The 17,748-nt window shown below is 36.1% G+C and overlaps 1 protein-coding gene across 2 annotated transcripts; it reads left to right on the top strand.

Annotated features, from left to right (window-relative positions):
* The first annotated feature begins 134 nt into the window (after window positions 1–134).
* LOC127083239 (uncharacterized) lies at window positions 135–5,840 on the top strand. Of its 2 annotated transcripts, none has more exons than XM_051023531.1 (4): window positions 135–522; window positions 606–692; window positions 984–1,156; window positions 5,521–5,840. In XM_051023531.1, exons 1-4 carry the CDS (start codon window positions 237–239, stop codon window positions 5,713–5,715), a joined length of 741 nt encoding a protein of 246 aa, XP_050879488.1. In that variant the 5' UTR covers window positions 135–236; the 3' UTR covers window positions 5,716–5,840. The 2 variants fall into 2 exon arrangements, with proteins under 2 accessions (XP_050879488.1, XP_050879487.1); XM_051023530.1 differs by lacking the exon at window positions 5,521–5,840 and adding an exon at window positions 1,243–1,562.
* Window positions 5,841–17,748: the final 11,908 nt, after the last annotated feature.

The following is a 17,748-nucleotide window of genomic DNA, read 5'->3' on the forward strand; positions in this document are numbered from 1 at the left end:
TCAGCAATAATTGAATAATTTTGTAGTAAAAGCATTGGTAGATATTATCCAAATTATGTAGAAAAAATATAGACTTATCCAAAACTAATAATGACAATTTTACAATGTACACGTAAGATGTGCTCAAGCAGGAAAATATAATTAAATAAGTTTAGGAAAGAAACCCAACAAACTCCATCTTCTTCCTTGCAGTTACACTTGTGATACTCTAACCTCCAACCACTCCTACAAAAAAAATGACTCTATTTTCTTCACTGCAAATCACCACCACCGTCTCTCTTCACTCTTTCAATCCCTCCTCAACCATCTTCCACAAATCCTTTCTTCCTTGTTTCGCAACTTTACCATCTCTTTCTCTCAATAGATTCGTCTTTTCCACTCAAAAATCTCGAACAACTACTACTACTACCACCCGTGCTTCTTTTCATGAAAATCCAGTTCTATGGGTTGGTAGAATCTGCGTCTTCTATGCTCTTCTCAAGACTGGATTAGTCGGATCTCCATCAAATCCGTTCCTCTCAGGTTTTACTTATTTTGGCATTCTTCTGTTGCTGTGGTTAATTTTTGTATGGATCCTTATTAGTTAAGTTCGTTGTTTGATTCAGATTTGGAAATTGGTAGTAATGGTGATAGTAATGATTCTGGTGACTTAGGGTTCTCTAAATGGACACAGTCCTTACTTGGAAAACCAGGTATATCATTGTAACTTATTTATCTCTAACTGTTTCTTATTTTTATACTTGTGATCTATCTATGCCTTGTAGTAATGTCAGTGGAGTTATCATGTGTAATGTTAGAAAATTGAGTTTGTTTAGTTATGCTCATGGGGTCTCTCTGATTTTTTGGTTGCAAAACACTGAGAAACCAGAGATAATCATCATAGAAAATGGTTATTCAGCTCCTATATTAAGCTCAAGAACCTTAGCAATGTATCTTTCTGTTACAATATGTATGGATTATTTCTACTTATTTTGTTTGGTTAGCCAAGGAAGAAGCTAACGGAGGGAACCTTACGAGCAAATGGCATCCTACAACAAAGGGTACACTGAGGAGGAACTACAGAGTCCCATCCAAGTCTGAGGGGCGACGACTTCTCAAAGCCATTGCATCTCTGTTGTCAGATGATGACCACTTTGTTGATGCCACTTCTCACAAGGTTTGCAATTCTCCTCTGTATGTTTCGATAGCAAGCTACTTTATTATAATTTTTCTCTTATCTTCGAAAACCGATAACCATTGTAGGGTTGCCAAATCCGGCGAGAAAGTGCTCATGGAGAAAGTGTTTGTTGCAACAACGTGAGAGCTCTTTTTGATGAGCTACCAACTCCTCATCTCATTGTGGAGATCACTCCTTTTCCTGTTGGACCTCTTAGTGACAAGGATTACACTAAAGCTGAGAAGCTTGAGAAGGTTCTCAGATCTAGCCCTTCTGTTTGAACCCTCCTTGATGTTTCTCGTTTTCATGTATATATTCTTTGCTAGCTTGTAAATATTGGCACCACGAAGAGAAATTTGTATAACATGTTTTACATTTGAGTTGAATCATAATCACATCGTTCAAAGACAGATAACCTGTTACCTTACTTTGTAGACGGATCTGTTCACCTTAAATCGACCAAGGAGAATGAATGTCTTGTATATTAGGCATTATTGAGTTGAACGTTTAATTGCATCTCATAAACTCTTTTATAGAGTAAAAAATATCACAAGAATTATAGAAGAGCTACTAATAGACAAAAAAATAAGCTCTTCATAACACTTAGTTCTCTCAAAGTCAATTTTATTCTTATGAGTTTAATAAGTAACTATTCCCTCCGCCTTAAACTATATAGCGCTAAGATTGCAGTCGTATCTATAGAGTAAACGATGCATTAGGGAGGTTTATAGGAAAAAGAAGTTAAGTTACAATGGCCTCATTAAGTGTAAAAAAAGAAGTTAAGTCACAATGGATTCACTTAACCACACTTATATAGTAGGGAATTTCTTATCTCACACTTAGGGTGTTTTCGAGATGTACGTCAAACGCATCTTAAAACATCTCAAACGCATCTTAAAACATCTCATCTTTCGTAAATCAAGCAGTTACCCTATTTTTGTTTTAAAATTTGTCTAAAGATTCATCTGCGAAATTTTCTAAGGTGTATTCGAATATGTATCTCTGAAAATAACCATGAACTCCATTTGCTTCACATTTTTCATTGAGCTGATTTATTTAAACATTCAGTGACATTTTCAGAAACGCATTTTCAAATTATACCAAATGGGAAATTGAATATATTGTCACCTTGCATGATCATTTCTCCCACACTTCATATCACTTTCAAAATCGCTACATTTTGTTGAGGTTTATTTGAAACTAGAGTGTCATATACCAAGCACATCATTGGAGTGGACTACACATTCCACAAAAGAGGATGGATGAGTTCACTAAATTGAGCGAGCTTGAAAGAGAATTAAATAAGGAAAATTCGAAGAAGATTTATGTGGTGATGCATTTTTTATATATATTTTAGATTGTAATCGATACACTTTTTTTGAATGTATTTTTGTCAACAATGTAATTTTGATACGACTTATACATAAGTAATATATATTCAACAATGATGGTGTAATGTCGATTGTTTCAGTTTAAAATTTTATACTTTATATTTTATGTTTTTGTTTACACAGTTTTTGGTGTGATTCTGGTTCATGGGGATTTCGAATATGCATATTCGGATACATTCTACACTATATGCATGTGTAGATTTATTACGAATGTGCATATTAGTAATCGTCCTTTTTTCGTTAAAAAAAATAGGGTTTATCAGGTAATGCATCTTTGAAAAGCTCCCTGATGACATGATAAGGTTTCTAAGATCCAAAGTGACTCAAAACTTATATAAATAGAGTGTCTATCATCCCATGTTTTCTACAAAATACACCACAATCAGAGAATGAATGCATATTCCCACCTTACACTTGTGTATTTCAATGACGTGAAGCCGCCATTTTATTTTAGGGTCACAAATGACACACGTCTCACCAATCTGATATCCAAAATAAATACTCTCCTACGATATTCAGAAAATCGGAGAGTTGTCAAGCTCGAGTGTCGTTCACCCTCGTTTGATAGTGAAGGGAATATATAGTTCACCAACTTTAAACTGAAGACGGATGAAGATTTAAAGGTCATGTGGAGTACATTTTACCATTACACGTAATGGACTGATTGAAGTGGATGTACAGATTACAAGATTCATCGATGATATTATCAATATGTTGCTCATATTGTCTCTATTTCTGGTTTGAAGTATCAGAGCCATTTTCGGATATGCATCTCAAAATTATACCAAATACACTTTTGGAGATGCAACTCCAAATTAAAATTAAGTATAATAGGGGTGTCTCACTCGTTTACGTTCAATTTTGTGGGAAATCGGTGCATCCATAGATGCATCTCCGAACTCTAGGAATACTTTTGAATTTTCAGCAAGGATTTGTGAAAAGGTATATAAATGGGAAAATAAATTCCTTTTTTTAAGACGTGGAAAATAAAACCATGTTGCACCAACAAAGCATGCTAATAACATCCATTCTTGAATCAAACCAAAAGCTACAAGACTAATTGTTGAGAAAAATCAACATAGAGAAGAATAAAGAACACAATAATACATAAAAAAAACTTCAAAATAAAGGAAAAAATCAATTTAGTTGTAAAATGACAACATGTGAATAACATAATGTAATTTTCTTTACAATAGATCCTTCTATCAAACAATGCAGTCCTTAGTAAATCTACACTCTTCAAAATAATCATCTATCAATAACAACCAAGTTTTATTATATTAAATGAGATCGACTATATAAATATATTTTTGCCATAATATTTTATCTTGAATTATATTTTATCCAAATTATTAATTTTAAAATATTTCTTAATAACTTCTCTTATGATTTTTTTAAAATTTTAATCTACCTATGAGATTTTTCCAACAAACATAATTTCAAACAATATTAACAATTATATAAAATATAAGATACTAAATTGAAAATAATGCAAATAATTATATATAGGCTAAAATAGTTTGTTGGTACCTGTAAGTTAGCGAGTTTTTGGTTTTTGTCCATGTAATTTTTTTTGTCTGGGTCCTTATATCTCATTTTTTGTGTTGGTTTTAGTCCCTAAAGTCAAAATCAACAGAAAAATCCGTAAGTTTCCTGCGAATTTTGTTTTTAGGGACTAAAACCAAAGCAAAAGTGATATATAGGGACTCGGGCAAAAAAAAAAGACAGGGATAAAAATCAAAAATTTGATAACTTACAGGAACCAAAAGACTATTTAAGCCTTATTTATATAATAGAACTAAAATCAATGTAAAATGTAAACCTCCTCTTACTAACTTTTTCAAGCTCAACATCAACGAATCATACTTCAGTAGCACAAGGCTTTCAGATTGCAGAGGTCTCATTAGAGACTTTAAGAAAAATTCTGCTAGTGAAATTTTTTGTAACCATAGTCGACCAACCTCCTTTTTCGGTCGAGATCTAGAGCTTAGTCCATGACTTGAGAATGACGACTAGTTTGGATTTCACTCTCGTGCTTGGAAAAATGGATTGCATCGTTGTGATTAATATGATAATCTCTCAAAATACTTATAATATTAAGTTGCTTCTATTTTTTTTGTTGAAGTGTTATCTCTCATTAATCACGAGAATAAAGTAAGTGTAATGGAGATGAGGATGTTACAATGGTTATGTGGTAAGACTCGACAGGATAAAAATTAAAAATGAAAATATTAGAGATAGTTGTGAGATATCGCCTATAATGAAGAAGATGGTGAAAAATAGATTTAGAAGGTTTATGCATGTAGAGAGAATACCTGCAAAATTTGTAGAAAGGAGAGTAGACCATATGAAGAGAAGAAAAACAGTTAGAGGAATGAGAAAACCCAAAAAGCATATAAGATAAATTATTAAGAAAGATCTTGAGATTAATGATTTAGATAGAAGCATGGTCCTTGATAGAATATTATGGTAAAAGTTGATTCATGTAGTCGACCCCACCTATTGGGATAAGGCTTAGTTGTTGTTTGTTGTTGTTGTATCTCTCATGGATCGGACAAATTGAAAGTGTGAAATCAAACATATTTATCAAGATACTAATTTTTGTGCATATTGTATTGCAAATATTGTTGGGTGGGAATATGGAGTAAGAAACTATAGGGGGTGAATAGACCAAAAAAATCCTTCGACTGATTTTCCAGAAATAGAATATCAAAGGTTTTTCAAAATTATGCGTGGAAGGTTTAAAACGAAAATATGAAGATTATACTTTTATTGGGACTTGATCACGTTAAAACCGATAACCAAGTCTGAGGGGCGACGACTTCTCAAAGCCATTGCATCTCTGTTGTCAGATGATGACCACTTTGTTGATGCCACTTCTCACAAGGTTTGCAATTCTCCTCTGTATGTTTCGATAGCAAGCTACTTTATTATAATTTTTCTCTTATCTTCGAAAACCGATAACCATTGTAGGGTTGCCAAATCCGGCGAGAAAGTGCTCATGGAGAAAGTGTTTGTTGCAACAACGTGAGAGCTCTTTTTGATGAGCTACCAACTCCTCATCTCATTGTGGAGATCACTCCTTTTCCTGTTGGACCTCTTAGTGACAAGGATTACACTAAAGCTGAGAAGCTTGAGAAGGTTCTCAGATCTAGCCCTTCTGTTTGAACCCTCCTTGATGTTTCTCGTTTTCATGTATATATTCTTTGCTAGCTTGTAAATATTGGCACCACGAAGAGAAATTTGTATAACATGTTTTACATTTGAGTTGAATCATAATCACATCGTTCAAAGACAGATAACCTGTTACCTTACTTTGTAGACGGATCTGTTCACCTTAAATCGACCAAGGAGAATGAATGTCTTGTATATAAGGCATTATTGAGTTGAACATTTAATTGCATCTCATAAACTCTTTTATAGAGTAAAAAATATCACAAGAATTAATAGAAGAGCTACTAATAGACAAAAAAATAAGCTCTTCATAACACTTAGTTCTCTCAAAGTCAATTTTATTCTTATGAGTTTAATAAGTAATTATTCCCTCCGCCTTAAATTATATAGCGTAAGATTGGAGTTGTATCTATATAGTAAACGATGCATCAGGGAGGTTTATAGGAAAAAGAAGTTAAGTCACAATGGACTCATTAAGTGTCAAAAAAGAAGTTAAGTCACAATGGACTCACTTAACCACACTTATATAACCACACTTATATAGTACGGAATATCATATCTCACACTTAGGGTGTCACTTACACTATTGAAAGTTCAAATTTGTCTTAAGGTATTTTCGGATATGCATCTTTAAACGTATCTCAAACATCTCATCCTCATAAATCAAGCAGTTATTCTATTTTTGTTTTAAAATTTGTCTGAAGATTCATCTGCGAAATTTTCTGGGGTGTATTCGAATATGTATCTCTGAAAATAATCATGAACTCCATTTGTTTCACATTTTTCATTGAGCTGATTTATTTAAACATTCAGTGGCATTTTCAGAAACGCGTCTCCAAATTATACCAAACAGAAAATTGAATATATCATCACCTTGCATGATCATTTCTCCCACACTCCATATCACTTTCAAAATCGCTACATTTTATTGAGATTTATTTGAAACTGGGGTGTCCTATACCAAGCACATCATTGGAGTGGACGACACATTCCACAAAAGAGGATGAATGAGTTCACTAAATTGAGAGAGCTTGAAAGAGAATTAAATAAGGAAAATTCGAAGAAGGAACCATTAGTAGATTTATGCGGTGATGCATTTTTGATATATTTTAGACTGTAACCGATACACTTTTTTTGAATGTATTTTCGTCAACAATGTAATCTTGATAGGATTTATGCACAAGTAATATATATTAAGCAATGATGGTGTAATGTCGATTGTTTTAGTTTAAAATTTTATACTTTACATTTTATGTTTTTGTTTACACAATTTTTGGTGTGATTCTGGTTCATGGTGATTTCGAATATGCATATTCGGATACATTCTACACCATATGCATCTGTAGATTTATTACGAATGTGCATATTCGTAATCACCCTTTTTTCGTAAAAAAAATAGGATTTATCCGGTGATGCATCTTCGAAAAGCTCCTTGATGACATGATAAGGTTTCTAAGGTCCAAAGTGACTCAAAACTTATATAAATAGAGTGTCTATCATCCCATGTTTTCTACAAAATACACCACAATCAGAGAATGAATGCATATTCCCATCCTGCACTTGTGTATTTGAATGGCGTGAAGCCGCCATTTTAATTTAGGGTCACAGATGACACACGTATCACCGATCTGATATCCAAAATGAATACTCTCCTGCGATATTCAGAAAATCGAAAAGTTGTCAAGCTCGAGTGTCGTTCATCCTCGTTTGACAATGAAGAAAATATACAGTTCACAAACTTTAAACTGAAGACGGATGAAGATTTAAAGGTCATGTGGAGTACATTTTACCGCTACACGTCAAATGGACTGATTGATGTGGATGCACATATTACAAGATTCATTGATGATATTATCAATATGTTGCAACATCCTGAACTACCCGTTTATAACGATATATAATGTTAAATTTATGTTAACAACTATTTATATAATATTGAGTGTTTTAATTTAATGTCGAGTTGATTTTGTTTCTAAATCTTGCTCATATTGTCTCTATTTCTGGTTTGAAGTATCATAGCCATTTTCGGATATGCATCTCAGAATTATACCAAATACACTTTCGGAGATGCAACTCCAGATTAAAATTAAGTATAATAGGGGTGTCTCACTCATTTACGTTCAATTATGTGGAAAATCGGTGCATCGCATCTCCGAACTCTAGAAATATTTTTGAATTTTCACCAAGAATTTGTGAAAAGGCATAAAAGTGGGAAAATAAATTCCCTTTTTTAAGATGTGGAAAATCAAACCATGTTGCAACAACAAAGCAGGCTAATAACTTCCGTTCTTAAGAAAAATCAACATAGAGAAGAATAAAGAACACAATAATACATATAAAAAAAACTTCAAAATAGAGGAAAAAATCAATTTAGTTGTAAAATGACAACATGTGAATAACAAAATGTAATCTTCTTTACAATAGATCCTTCTATCAAACAATGCAATCCTCAGTATATATACACTCTTCAAAATAACTATCTGTCAATAACAACCAAGTTTTATTATATTAAGTGAGATCGACTACATAAATCAATTTTTGCCATAATATTTTATCTTGAATTATATTTTATCCAAATTATTAATTTTAAAATATTTTTTAATAACTTCTCTTATAATTTTTTTAAAATTTTAATATACCTATGAGATTTTTCCAAAAACATAATTTCAAACAATATTAACAATTATATAATATATAAGATATTAAATTGAAAATAATGCAAATAATTATTTATAGGCTAAAATAATTTGTTGGTCCCTGTAAGTTAGCGAGTTTTTTACTTTGGTCCATGTAATTTTTTTTGTCTGAGTCCTTATATCTCATTTTTTGTGTTGGTTTTAGTCCATAAAATCAAAATCAGCAGGAAAATCCGTAAGTTTCCTACGAATTTTGCTTTTAGGGACTAAAACCAACGCAAAAGTGAGATACATGGACTTAGACAAAAAAAAATACAGTGATAAAAATCAAAAACCCGATAACTTACGGGGACAAAAGACTATTTAAGCCTTATTTGTATAATAGAACTAAAATCAATGTAAAATGGAAACCTCCTCTTACTAACTTTTTCAAGCTCAACATCAATGAATCATACTTCAGTAGCACAAGGCTTTCAGATTGTAGAGGTCTCATTAGAGACTTTAAGAAAAATTCAGCTAGTGAAATTTTTGGTAATCATAGTCGATCAACCTCCTTTTTCGGTCGAGATCTGGAGCTTAGTCCATGACTTGAGAATGACGACTAGTTTGGATTTCACTTTCGTTCTTGGCAAAATGGATTGAATCGTTGTGATTAATATGATAATCTCTCAAAATACTTATAATATTAAGTTGCTTCAATTTTTTTTTGAAGTGTTATCTCTCATTAATCACGAGAATACAGTAAGTGTAATGGAGATGAGGATGTTACAATGAAAATATTAGAGATAGTGGCGAGATATCGCCTATAGTGAAGAAGATGGTAGAAAATAGATTTAAAAGGTGTATGCATGTAGAGAGAATACATGTAAATTTTGTAGAAAGGAGAGTGGACCATATGAAGAGAAGAAAAACAATTAGAGGAATGAGAAGACCCAAAAAGACTATAAGGTAAGTTATTAAGAAAGATCTTGAGATTAATGATTTAGATAGAAGTATGGTCCTTGATAGAATATTATGCATGGTCCTTGGTAAAAGTTGATCCATGCAGCCGACCCCACCTAGTGGGATAAGGCTTAGTTGTTGTTTGTTGTTATTGTATCTCTCATGGATTAGAAAATTGAAAGTGTGAAATCAAACATATTTATCAAGATACTAATTGTTGTGCATATTGTATTGCAAATATTGTTGGGTGAGAATATGGAGTAAGAAACTATAGGGGGTGAATAGACCCAAAAAAACCTTCGACTGATTTTCCAGAAATAGAATATAAAAGGTTTTTCAAAATTACGCGTGGAAGGTTTAAAACGAAAATATGAAGATTATACTTTTATTGGGACTTGATCACGTTAACACTTAACTAATTCAAAAATACCAACGATGGTTTTATGAGGATATATAAAAGGCAATCAATTTATTTAGTTGTATACTTCACGAGGTGTGTTTATACAACTATTCAATTTCAATGAATTCTAACGTCAATAATTTTTTAGAATTTAATCACCATTAAAGCTCGATTAGGCACTGTCATACGGTGAACTGACCTTGGTGTGTTTTTGCTTTGGAAAGCAAATGTCGCGGATAGCAAGAGTCGCCACCGACTTTTCTTTTATCCAATAAGGAAAGGTGGAAAAGAACAGGAAAGACCTTAATTAGATTTTGGGTTCGGGAGGTACATTATACAAAGGGAAGGTGTTAGCACCCTTTGTATCCATGGTTATCCATGGGCTCTTAATTGCTGGATCACTTATGTTTTTCTTGTCTAAAAAAGTGTTTGTGAACTGCTTAGAAAATGTTTTGAAAAGAGAGTTTAGCTTTGTAATGATTCTTGTATGAATGTATACAAAGTATTTATCTCGTTTAATTTTGAAAGCTGTTTAGAAAAATATAACTTGGCAATGATTCTAGTATGAATGTATACCAAGTGGTGATTTTCTAGTAGATGTTTTGCAAAGTGTGATGTATGAAAAATGTTTTAGGTTGTGAGTCAGCATTTAAGAGTTATACCTACCCAAGGTCTTTATGGGCATTTCCTATCCTTATGAGGGTAAAACTGTCCTTACTATTGAGAAGTAAGTAGTTTTATCCTTTGGATGTAAAAGGGACATCGTAGGGTCATCGATTGGTCATTGAAGGCAACATTTGTAAGGATACCTTAGCATTCGAAGGGACGATCATCATTTAACCGTAGGCTACAACGACGGGTCATCGAGGAACAAAAATCATATATTCGCAGGCAACATCCGAGGGACTATGATTTATCTTATAGGGACATGATGATTTAACCGAAGGGTCTTTGCTAAGTGCATCCCCACATTCGCGGGACATGACCGTATTACCGTAATACCGTAGGGCAACAAAGAGAGGTCCAGGATCACATATTCAAAGGCAATATTTTATAATCCATTAGGTAATTAGGATGAATCTCCACATTATAATCAATTAGGTAATTAGGATGAATCTCCACATTATAATCAATTAGGTAATTAGGATGACTCTCCACAGGGGTATCCCACAAATAAAGTGGAATACCTAGCAAGCTACCTTTTCCAGGAGTATGTGAGCCCTTACAATATTCAGCAAACAGGTCAGAATACCAAATCAGGGTGCAATCGGGAGTTGCACCAAACCAAAAGGAATCACAACAGTAATAATGTCAGGTAAACCATGCATGGTTACAATAAAACATGTCAGATTAGCAAAAATCAGAACAAAAAAAAAATCAGCGACTGTCATGTTCGCTGCTGCCTTGCCTAGCGAGGGCCTGGCGAACCCTCGCTACATGTTCGCTTAGCGATGTGCTAGCGAACGGCTGCGGGTTTTGAATTTAAGAACAGTACGATTTCAGCAAGCTCTACACCCTATGGCATCCATTACAGAAATTTTATGGTTAAACATTCAAGATATCCATACATATTTAAATCCACATGCAAAACCTAAGATATATTTATAAATTCAATCATAATACCACATGTAAATTGGAAGCATAAATCGGTAGTGGTAGTGCAAACCTGTTGGCAATTGAATTGCAACGTTGAATTGGCAGATCACTCTTAGGGTTGGTGCCGGATTGAGTTGGGCGGAGGTAACCTTTGTGCAGATGAGTTTCCTTCAGGGTTTCCTTTAGGGTTGCTCTGAATTCTCTTGGTTAGCCCCCAGGGTTTGCTGTCTGTCTCCTTGCTAGGGTTTCTGTCCGTCTCCTTCTGTCTCCCCCTTTGTGAATGAAGCTCTGCTATTTATAATAATTTTTGCGACCTGATGGGCTCAGAATGAAGCCCAAAATTTCTGGTATTCGCAAGCTTCGCTAGGCGAGTGGTGCAGCGAAGGATTCGCTAGGCGAATGATTTTGCTCGCCTAGCGAGCAAGCCATTTTAAGTCATTTTCTGGATTTGGCCACATGTGTGCTGGGTCTTTGTTCCCTTAAGATCAATGTCTTGAAAAATGTCTTGCAAGATTAACGGGCAAATTTTTGGGTATGACAGCTGCCCCTGTTCAATATTCTTGAACCGAGAGAGTTAGAATGGTATGTACGTCATTCATGGTCTGGAGGTGGAAGATTATTGAACACTTAGAATGCCCAAAAATTTGCGCTTGCTAATTAGAAGTTAGTCCTGATGGAGATGGGCTTAGAGATGCCATCCGGGAAATTTGATGATGAGAGCTTCAGAGTGCGTCGTACATCAGACCAATTTGAAGACATGGGTGTCACACCGGGTCGTACACTAGACCGTATAGTGAGTCATCCATTAGGCCGTCGACTTCGATGGGGATAAAGGATCATGCGCTAGATCGTATCTGAATTGCAGAATGAACCGTCTATTAGGCTGCCTCTAGAGAGGTAAAGATCAGAATGGATCGTACGCTAGATCGTATCTGAGTAGCAGAATGAGTTATCCATTAGGCGGGTGACTTCGCTGGGGATGAAAGATCAGAATGGATCGTACGCTAGATCGTATCTGAGTTGCAGAATGAGTCGTCTATTATGTTGTATCTGAGAAAAGGGTCAGAATGGATCGTACGTTAGATCGTATCTGAGTAGCAGAATGAGCCGTCCATTAGGCTATATCTGAGATATAAGGGTCAGAATGGATCGTACACTAGATCGTATCTGAGTTGCAGAATGAACCGTCTATTAGGCGGCATCTGGAGAAAAAGTAGTCGTACGCTAGACTACACCTCGGGATGTACCGTACGCTAGGTAGTATCTGAGGAATGAAGATCAGAATGGATCGAACGTTAGATCGTATCTGAGTTGCAGAATGAGCCGTATGTTAGGCTGTATCTGACAAAAAGTAGTCGTACGCTAGACTACACCTCGGAATGTACCGTACGCTGGGTAGTATCTGAGGAAATGAACATCCAAATGGGTCGTACGCTAGACCGTATTGGACTAGTTGAAGGAATCATATGTTGGGCTGAATCAGAATGAGCCGTACGTTAGGCTATATCTGATAACATTTGTATATGTTGTATTTGCAATAAACGTCTGGGATGGGCTTAAAGATGCCATCATTAGGAGGATGTCAGAATGCTCATCAGAATGAACATCCATATGGATTATATCTGTAAGATGCATCTGAATCTAAAATGTAACCGATGAGGGTGTCCGTCTGAATGAACCTTTATTTTGACTATATCGGGAGGATAATTAACCTGAAAAAGTTAGCCTCATGCCATGTCATGATGCATGAGATGTTTTATGCTTGTGAAAATAAATGTGAACATTGCATGCATGTGTATGATGCGAAATGATGCATGAATGAATTATGCGTCTGAAAATTTTGCCGAGGGAAAATAAATCCCGAGATTCTGGTTGGAGACATTTGTATTGATGAATTTTTCTTAGCTGGGGGTATTTGATTTCTGTCTGATGGTAGAAATATTCACCAGAAGCCTGACTGGGGGATAAAAGAGATGACCAGTCTGTCTAGTAATGCCAATTTCTTCTGGGAAATAACTGGTTTTGCTGGGGAATAGGATTAGCAACTGGATTCATCGGAAAGCATGGTTAGATTTTATCCTCGACCCTAAAGTCTTTTAGTAATTGGTATTTCTATTTTATGCATGTATTTTCGGTAAACATCAATCATATTCAAACGCATATATTAATTCGAATTAAATCAATGGACGTTTATGCAAACAAAACAGAGTAAGTAAAACAAAAGCATTTTTTTGGAAATAAAATTGTATTGATTTTGACAGAGGGCCTATAAACAGGCAATTTGAGTACAAGGAGACAGAGATCCTAGTAAGAGGAAATTGTCAAGAAAACAAAGAAAAAGCTATGAAGAAAAAGTCCTATTGATTTTAATTTCACTACTGTCATTATGTCTTCAAGCCTCTCATCTCCTGCTGTCGGATAGAAGTGATTGGCTTGTTCAGTCCCCTTGACTTGGGTGAAGCTGACCTAGAATGGGACATAGTCATATGCTTTAATCCCTAATTTTTGCCTGGACCGCCTTTTCAGGTTTTCAGTCCACCAGGATACCCTTTCTTGCCCAAGCCGCCTTTTCGGGTTTTCGACTTGCCGGGTGTACATTTTTATATGTTTATCCCTAATTTTTGCCCGAACCCTTTTGGTTCGCCGGGATGCCCTTACTTTTGCCTAGATACGTCAACCTAGCGGGTCTCTTTTATGCTTAGTATTTTTTAACTATGTCCGCGTTCACAGGATGCGGGAAATCTTCGCCATCCATTGTAGCAAGCATCATGGCTCCACCAGAGAATACCTTCTTAACTACAAATGGCCCTTCGTATGTGGGAGTCCATTTGCCTCTGGGATCACCTTGTGGTAGAATGATACGCTTTATTACCAAGTCGCCAATTTGATACACCTGTCTCTTGACCTTTTTGTTAAATGCCTGGGTCATGCGCTTCTGATATATCTGCCCATGACAAACAGCCGCAAGTCTCTTTTCATCAATCAAATTTATCTGATCGAGTCGAGTCTGAACCCATTCATCCTCGTATAAACCTGCCTCTTTCATAATTCTTAGAGAGGGAATCTGAACTTCCACTGGTAAAACAGCTTCCATTCCGTAGACCAAAGAGAAAGGAGTTGCCTCTGTCGAAGTGCGCACTGAAGTGCGATAACCATAAAGAGCAAAGGGTAACATCTCATGCCAGTCTTTGTATGTTACTGTCATCTTTTGTATGATCTTCTTGATATTCTTATTAGCAGCCTCCACGGCGCCATTCATCTTTGGCCGGTACGGAGAAGAGTTATGATGTTTTATTTTGAACTGCGTGCAGAGTTCAGTAATCACCTTGTTGTTCAAATTAGTACCATTATCAGTGATAATTCTTTCAGGGATGCCATACCGCCAAATAAGACTATTCTTGATGAACCGTGCCACCACATTCCTGGTGACAGAAGCAAATGAGGCTGCCCCTACCCACTTCGTAAAATAATCAATAGCAACAAGAATGAAACGATGTCCATTAGAAGCAATAGGTTTAATCTCTCCAATCATATCAATGCCCCACATTGCAAAGGGCCAAGGTGTTGTCAACACGTTCAATGGAGTAGGAGATACATGTACTTTGTCCGCATAGATCTGGCACTTGTGACAAGTTCTGGAGTGATGGTGGCAATCAGCTTCCATGGTAGACCAATAATACCCTGATCTCAGAATTTTCTTGGCCATCGTATGTCCACTAGAATGAGTCCCAAAAGTACCGTCGTGTATGTCTTCCATAATCTTTTCTGCTTCCCTTTTATCCACACAGCGAAGCAAAGTCGAATCATGATTACGTTTGTATAATACTCCATTACTCAAAAAGAATTTAGCGGAGAACTTCCTCAGAAACTTTCTATCATTGATGGATGCCCCTTCAGGGTATTCTTGAGTTTCTATATATCTTTTTACTTCGTGGAACCAAGGTTTCTCTTCCACTTCATCAGTATTCAGTTCATAACAATATGCTGGTTCATCTAATCGTTCAACGGTAACCATGGGAGCTTCATTGTCCCATCTGACTCTGAACATAGATGACATGGTAGCCAATGCGTCTGCCAACTGATTCTCTTCTCACGGAATATGTTCGAATGTAATCTCTTCAAAGTATGGGATTAATGTCAACACCCGCTCTCGATAAGGGATGAGATTCGGATGTTTAGTGTCCCATTCTCCTTTGATCTGACTGATTACTAAGGCTGAGTCTCCGTACACACTCAAAAACTTGATTTTCAGGTCTATCGCAGCCTTGAGTCCCAAAATACATGCTTCATACTCAGCCATATTGTTGGTACAATCAAAACATAGTCTAGCAGTGAAAGGCGTATGGCAACCCCTGGGAGAAATAATTACAACACCAACACCATTGCCCAACGCATTAGAAGATCCACCAAAAACCATAGTCCATCGGGATCCCAGTTCGGGTCCTTCATCCGGTCCAGGTTCTTCATAATCCGTAACAAGCATGACATCCTCATCTGGGAACTCAAATTCATAGATTGGTAATCATTAACTGCTTGATGAGCCAAATGATCAACTAACACGCTTCCTTTGATTGCTTTCTGAGTAGTGTATTGGATATCATACTCTGTTAAAATCATCTGCCACCTTGTTATTCTTCCGGAGAGGGCAGGTTTCTCAAATATATATTTGATAGGATCCATCTTAGAAATCAATAAAGTGGTATGATTCAACATATATTGTCTTAGTCGGCGAGCAGCCCAAGCCAAAGCACGGCAAGTTTTCTCGAGAAGTGAGTATCTTGTTTCACAGTCGGTAAACTTTTTGCTAAGGTAGTATATGGCGTGCTCTTTTCGACCAGACTCATCATGTTGCCCCAACACACACCCCATTGAACTTTCTAACACGGTCAAATACATGATTAGAGGTCTTCCTTCAACTGGTGGCATTAGAATTGGAGGTTCTTTGAGGTACTTCTTGATTTTGTCCAAAGCTTCTTGACATTCATCATTCCATATCATCTCTTGATTCTTTCTCAGTAATTTGAAGATGGGTTTGCAGGTAGCAGTCAAATGGGAGATAAATCGGGCAATGTAATTCAAACGTCCCAAGAAACCTCTGACTTCTTTATCTGTGCGAGGAACTGGCATTTCTTGAATAGCTCTCACCTTAGCCGGGTCAACCTCAATTCCTTTACTACTGACAACAAAGCCCAAGAGTTTACCGGATCTTACTCCAAAGGTGCATTTGTTCGGGTTCAATCTCAACTTGTATTTCTTCAACCTCTCAAACAGTTTGTATAAATGATCGAGATGTTCTTCTTCAGTATGAGATCTGGCTATCATGTCATCCACATATACCTCTATTTCACGATGGATCATATCATGGAACAAAACCACCATAGCACGCTGGTACGTTGCCCCTGCATTCTTTAAACCGAATGGCATTACTTTATAACAGAAAGTGCCCCATTGCATCACAAACGTAGTTTTCTCCATGTCCTCAGGTGCCATCTTAATCTGGTTATAACCCGAGAATCCATCCATGAATGAGAATACCTTGTGTTGAGCGGTGTTATCTACCAGAACATCAATGTGCGGAAGTGGAAAGTCATCCTTGGGACTCGCTTTATTCAAATCTCTGTAATCTACACACATTCGCACCTTACCATCCTTCTTTGGCACTGGTACCACATTAGCAACCCATTGAGGATAAGAAGTAACAGCCAGAAAACCTGCATCAAATTGTTTCATAACCACGGTTTTTATTTTCTCAGACATTTCAGGGCGCATGCGACGAACCTTTTGCTTAACAGGACGACAATCTTCCTTCATTGGCAAACGATGCACTACTATATCAGTATCCAGTCCCGGCATGTCTTCATAAGACCAAGCAAAAACCTCTATATAGTCATGTAACATCTGAATCAATCTTTCTTTGACACTGTTTCCCAAGCCTGCTCCTATCTTGACTTCTTTCTTGTTTACTTCAGTACCCAGATTTACAATTTCAATTGATTCCTCATGCGACTGTATAGTCTTTTCTTCTTGCAGTACCAGTCTAGCAAGCTCTCCAGGTACTTCACAATCTTCCTCACTTCCATCCTCGGCTTGGTAGATCGGATTTTCAAAGTCATAATGAACAGTAGCAGAATTATTATCAACAGGATCCAGAGTGGATATGGATCAACAATTTGTTACGTGAGTGTGTGTAAGAAAACATAGCTTATTTGAAAGATGACAGGAAAGATAAAGAGCGCAATATTTGAATGCAAAAAAGGTCCATTGATTTATTGAATGTGAATATGCTTATGAAAATGACAAAACCTTTAACAAAATTTAATACATTAAAATAAGCAATAACAATTACTCCTGACTAAGGGCAATCAGGATAGTGTCTTCAGCCTTCCAATTATTGAGTCCGTCACCAATTGTTGGGAAGATCCAGTTATCCAAGTCGCAATCGCTATCAGCATC

Source organism: Lathyrus oleraceus, chromosome 5, assembly GCF_024323335.1.
Source record: "Lathyrus oleraceus cultivar Zhongwan6 chromosome 5, CAAS_Psat_ZW6_1.0, whole genome shotgun sequence".
Lineage (NCBI taxonomy): Eukaryota > Viridiplantae > Streptophyta > Magnoliopsida > Fabales > Fabaceae > Lathyrus > Lathyrus oleraceus.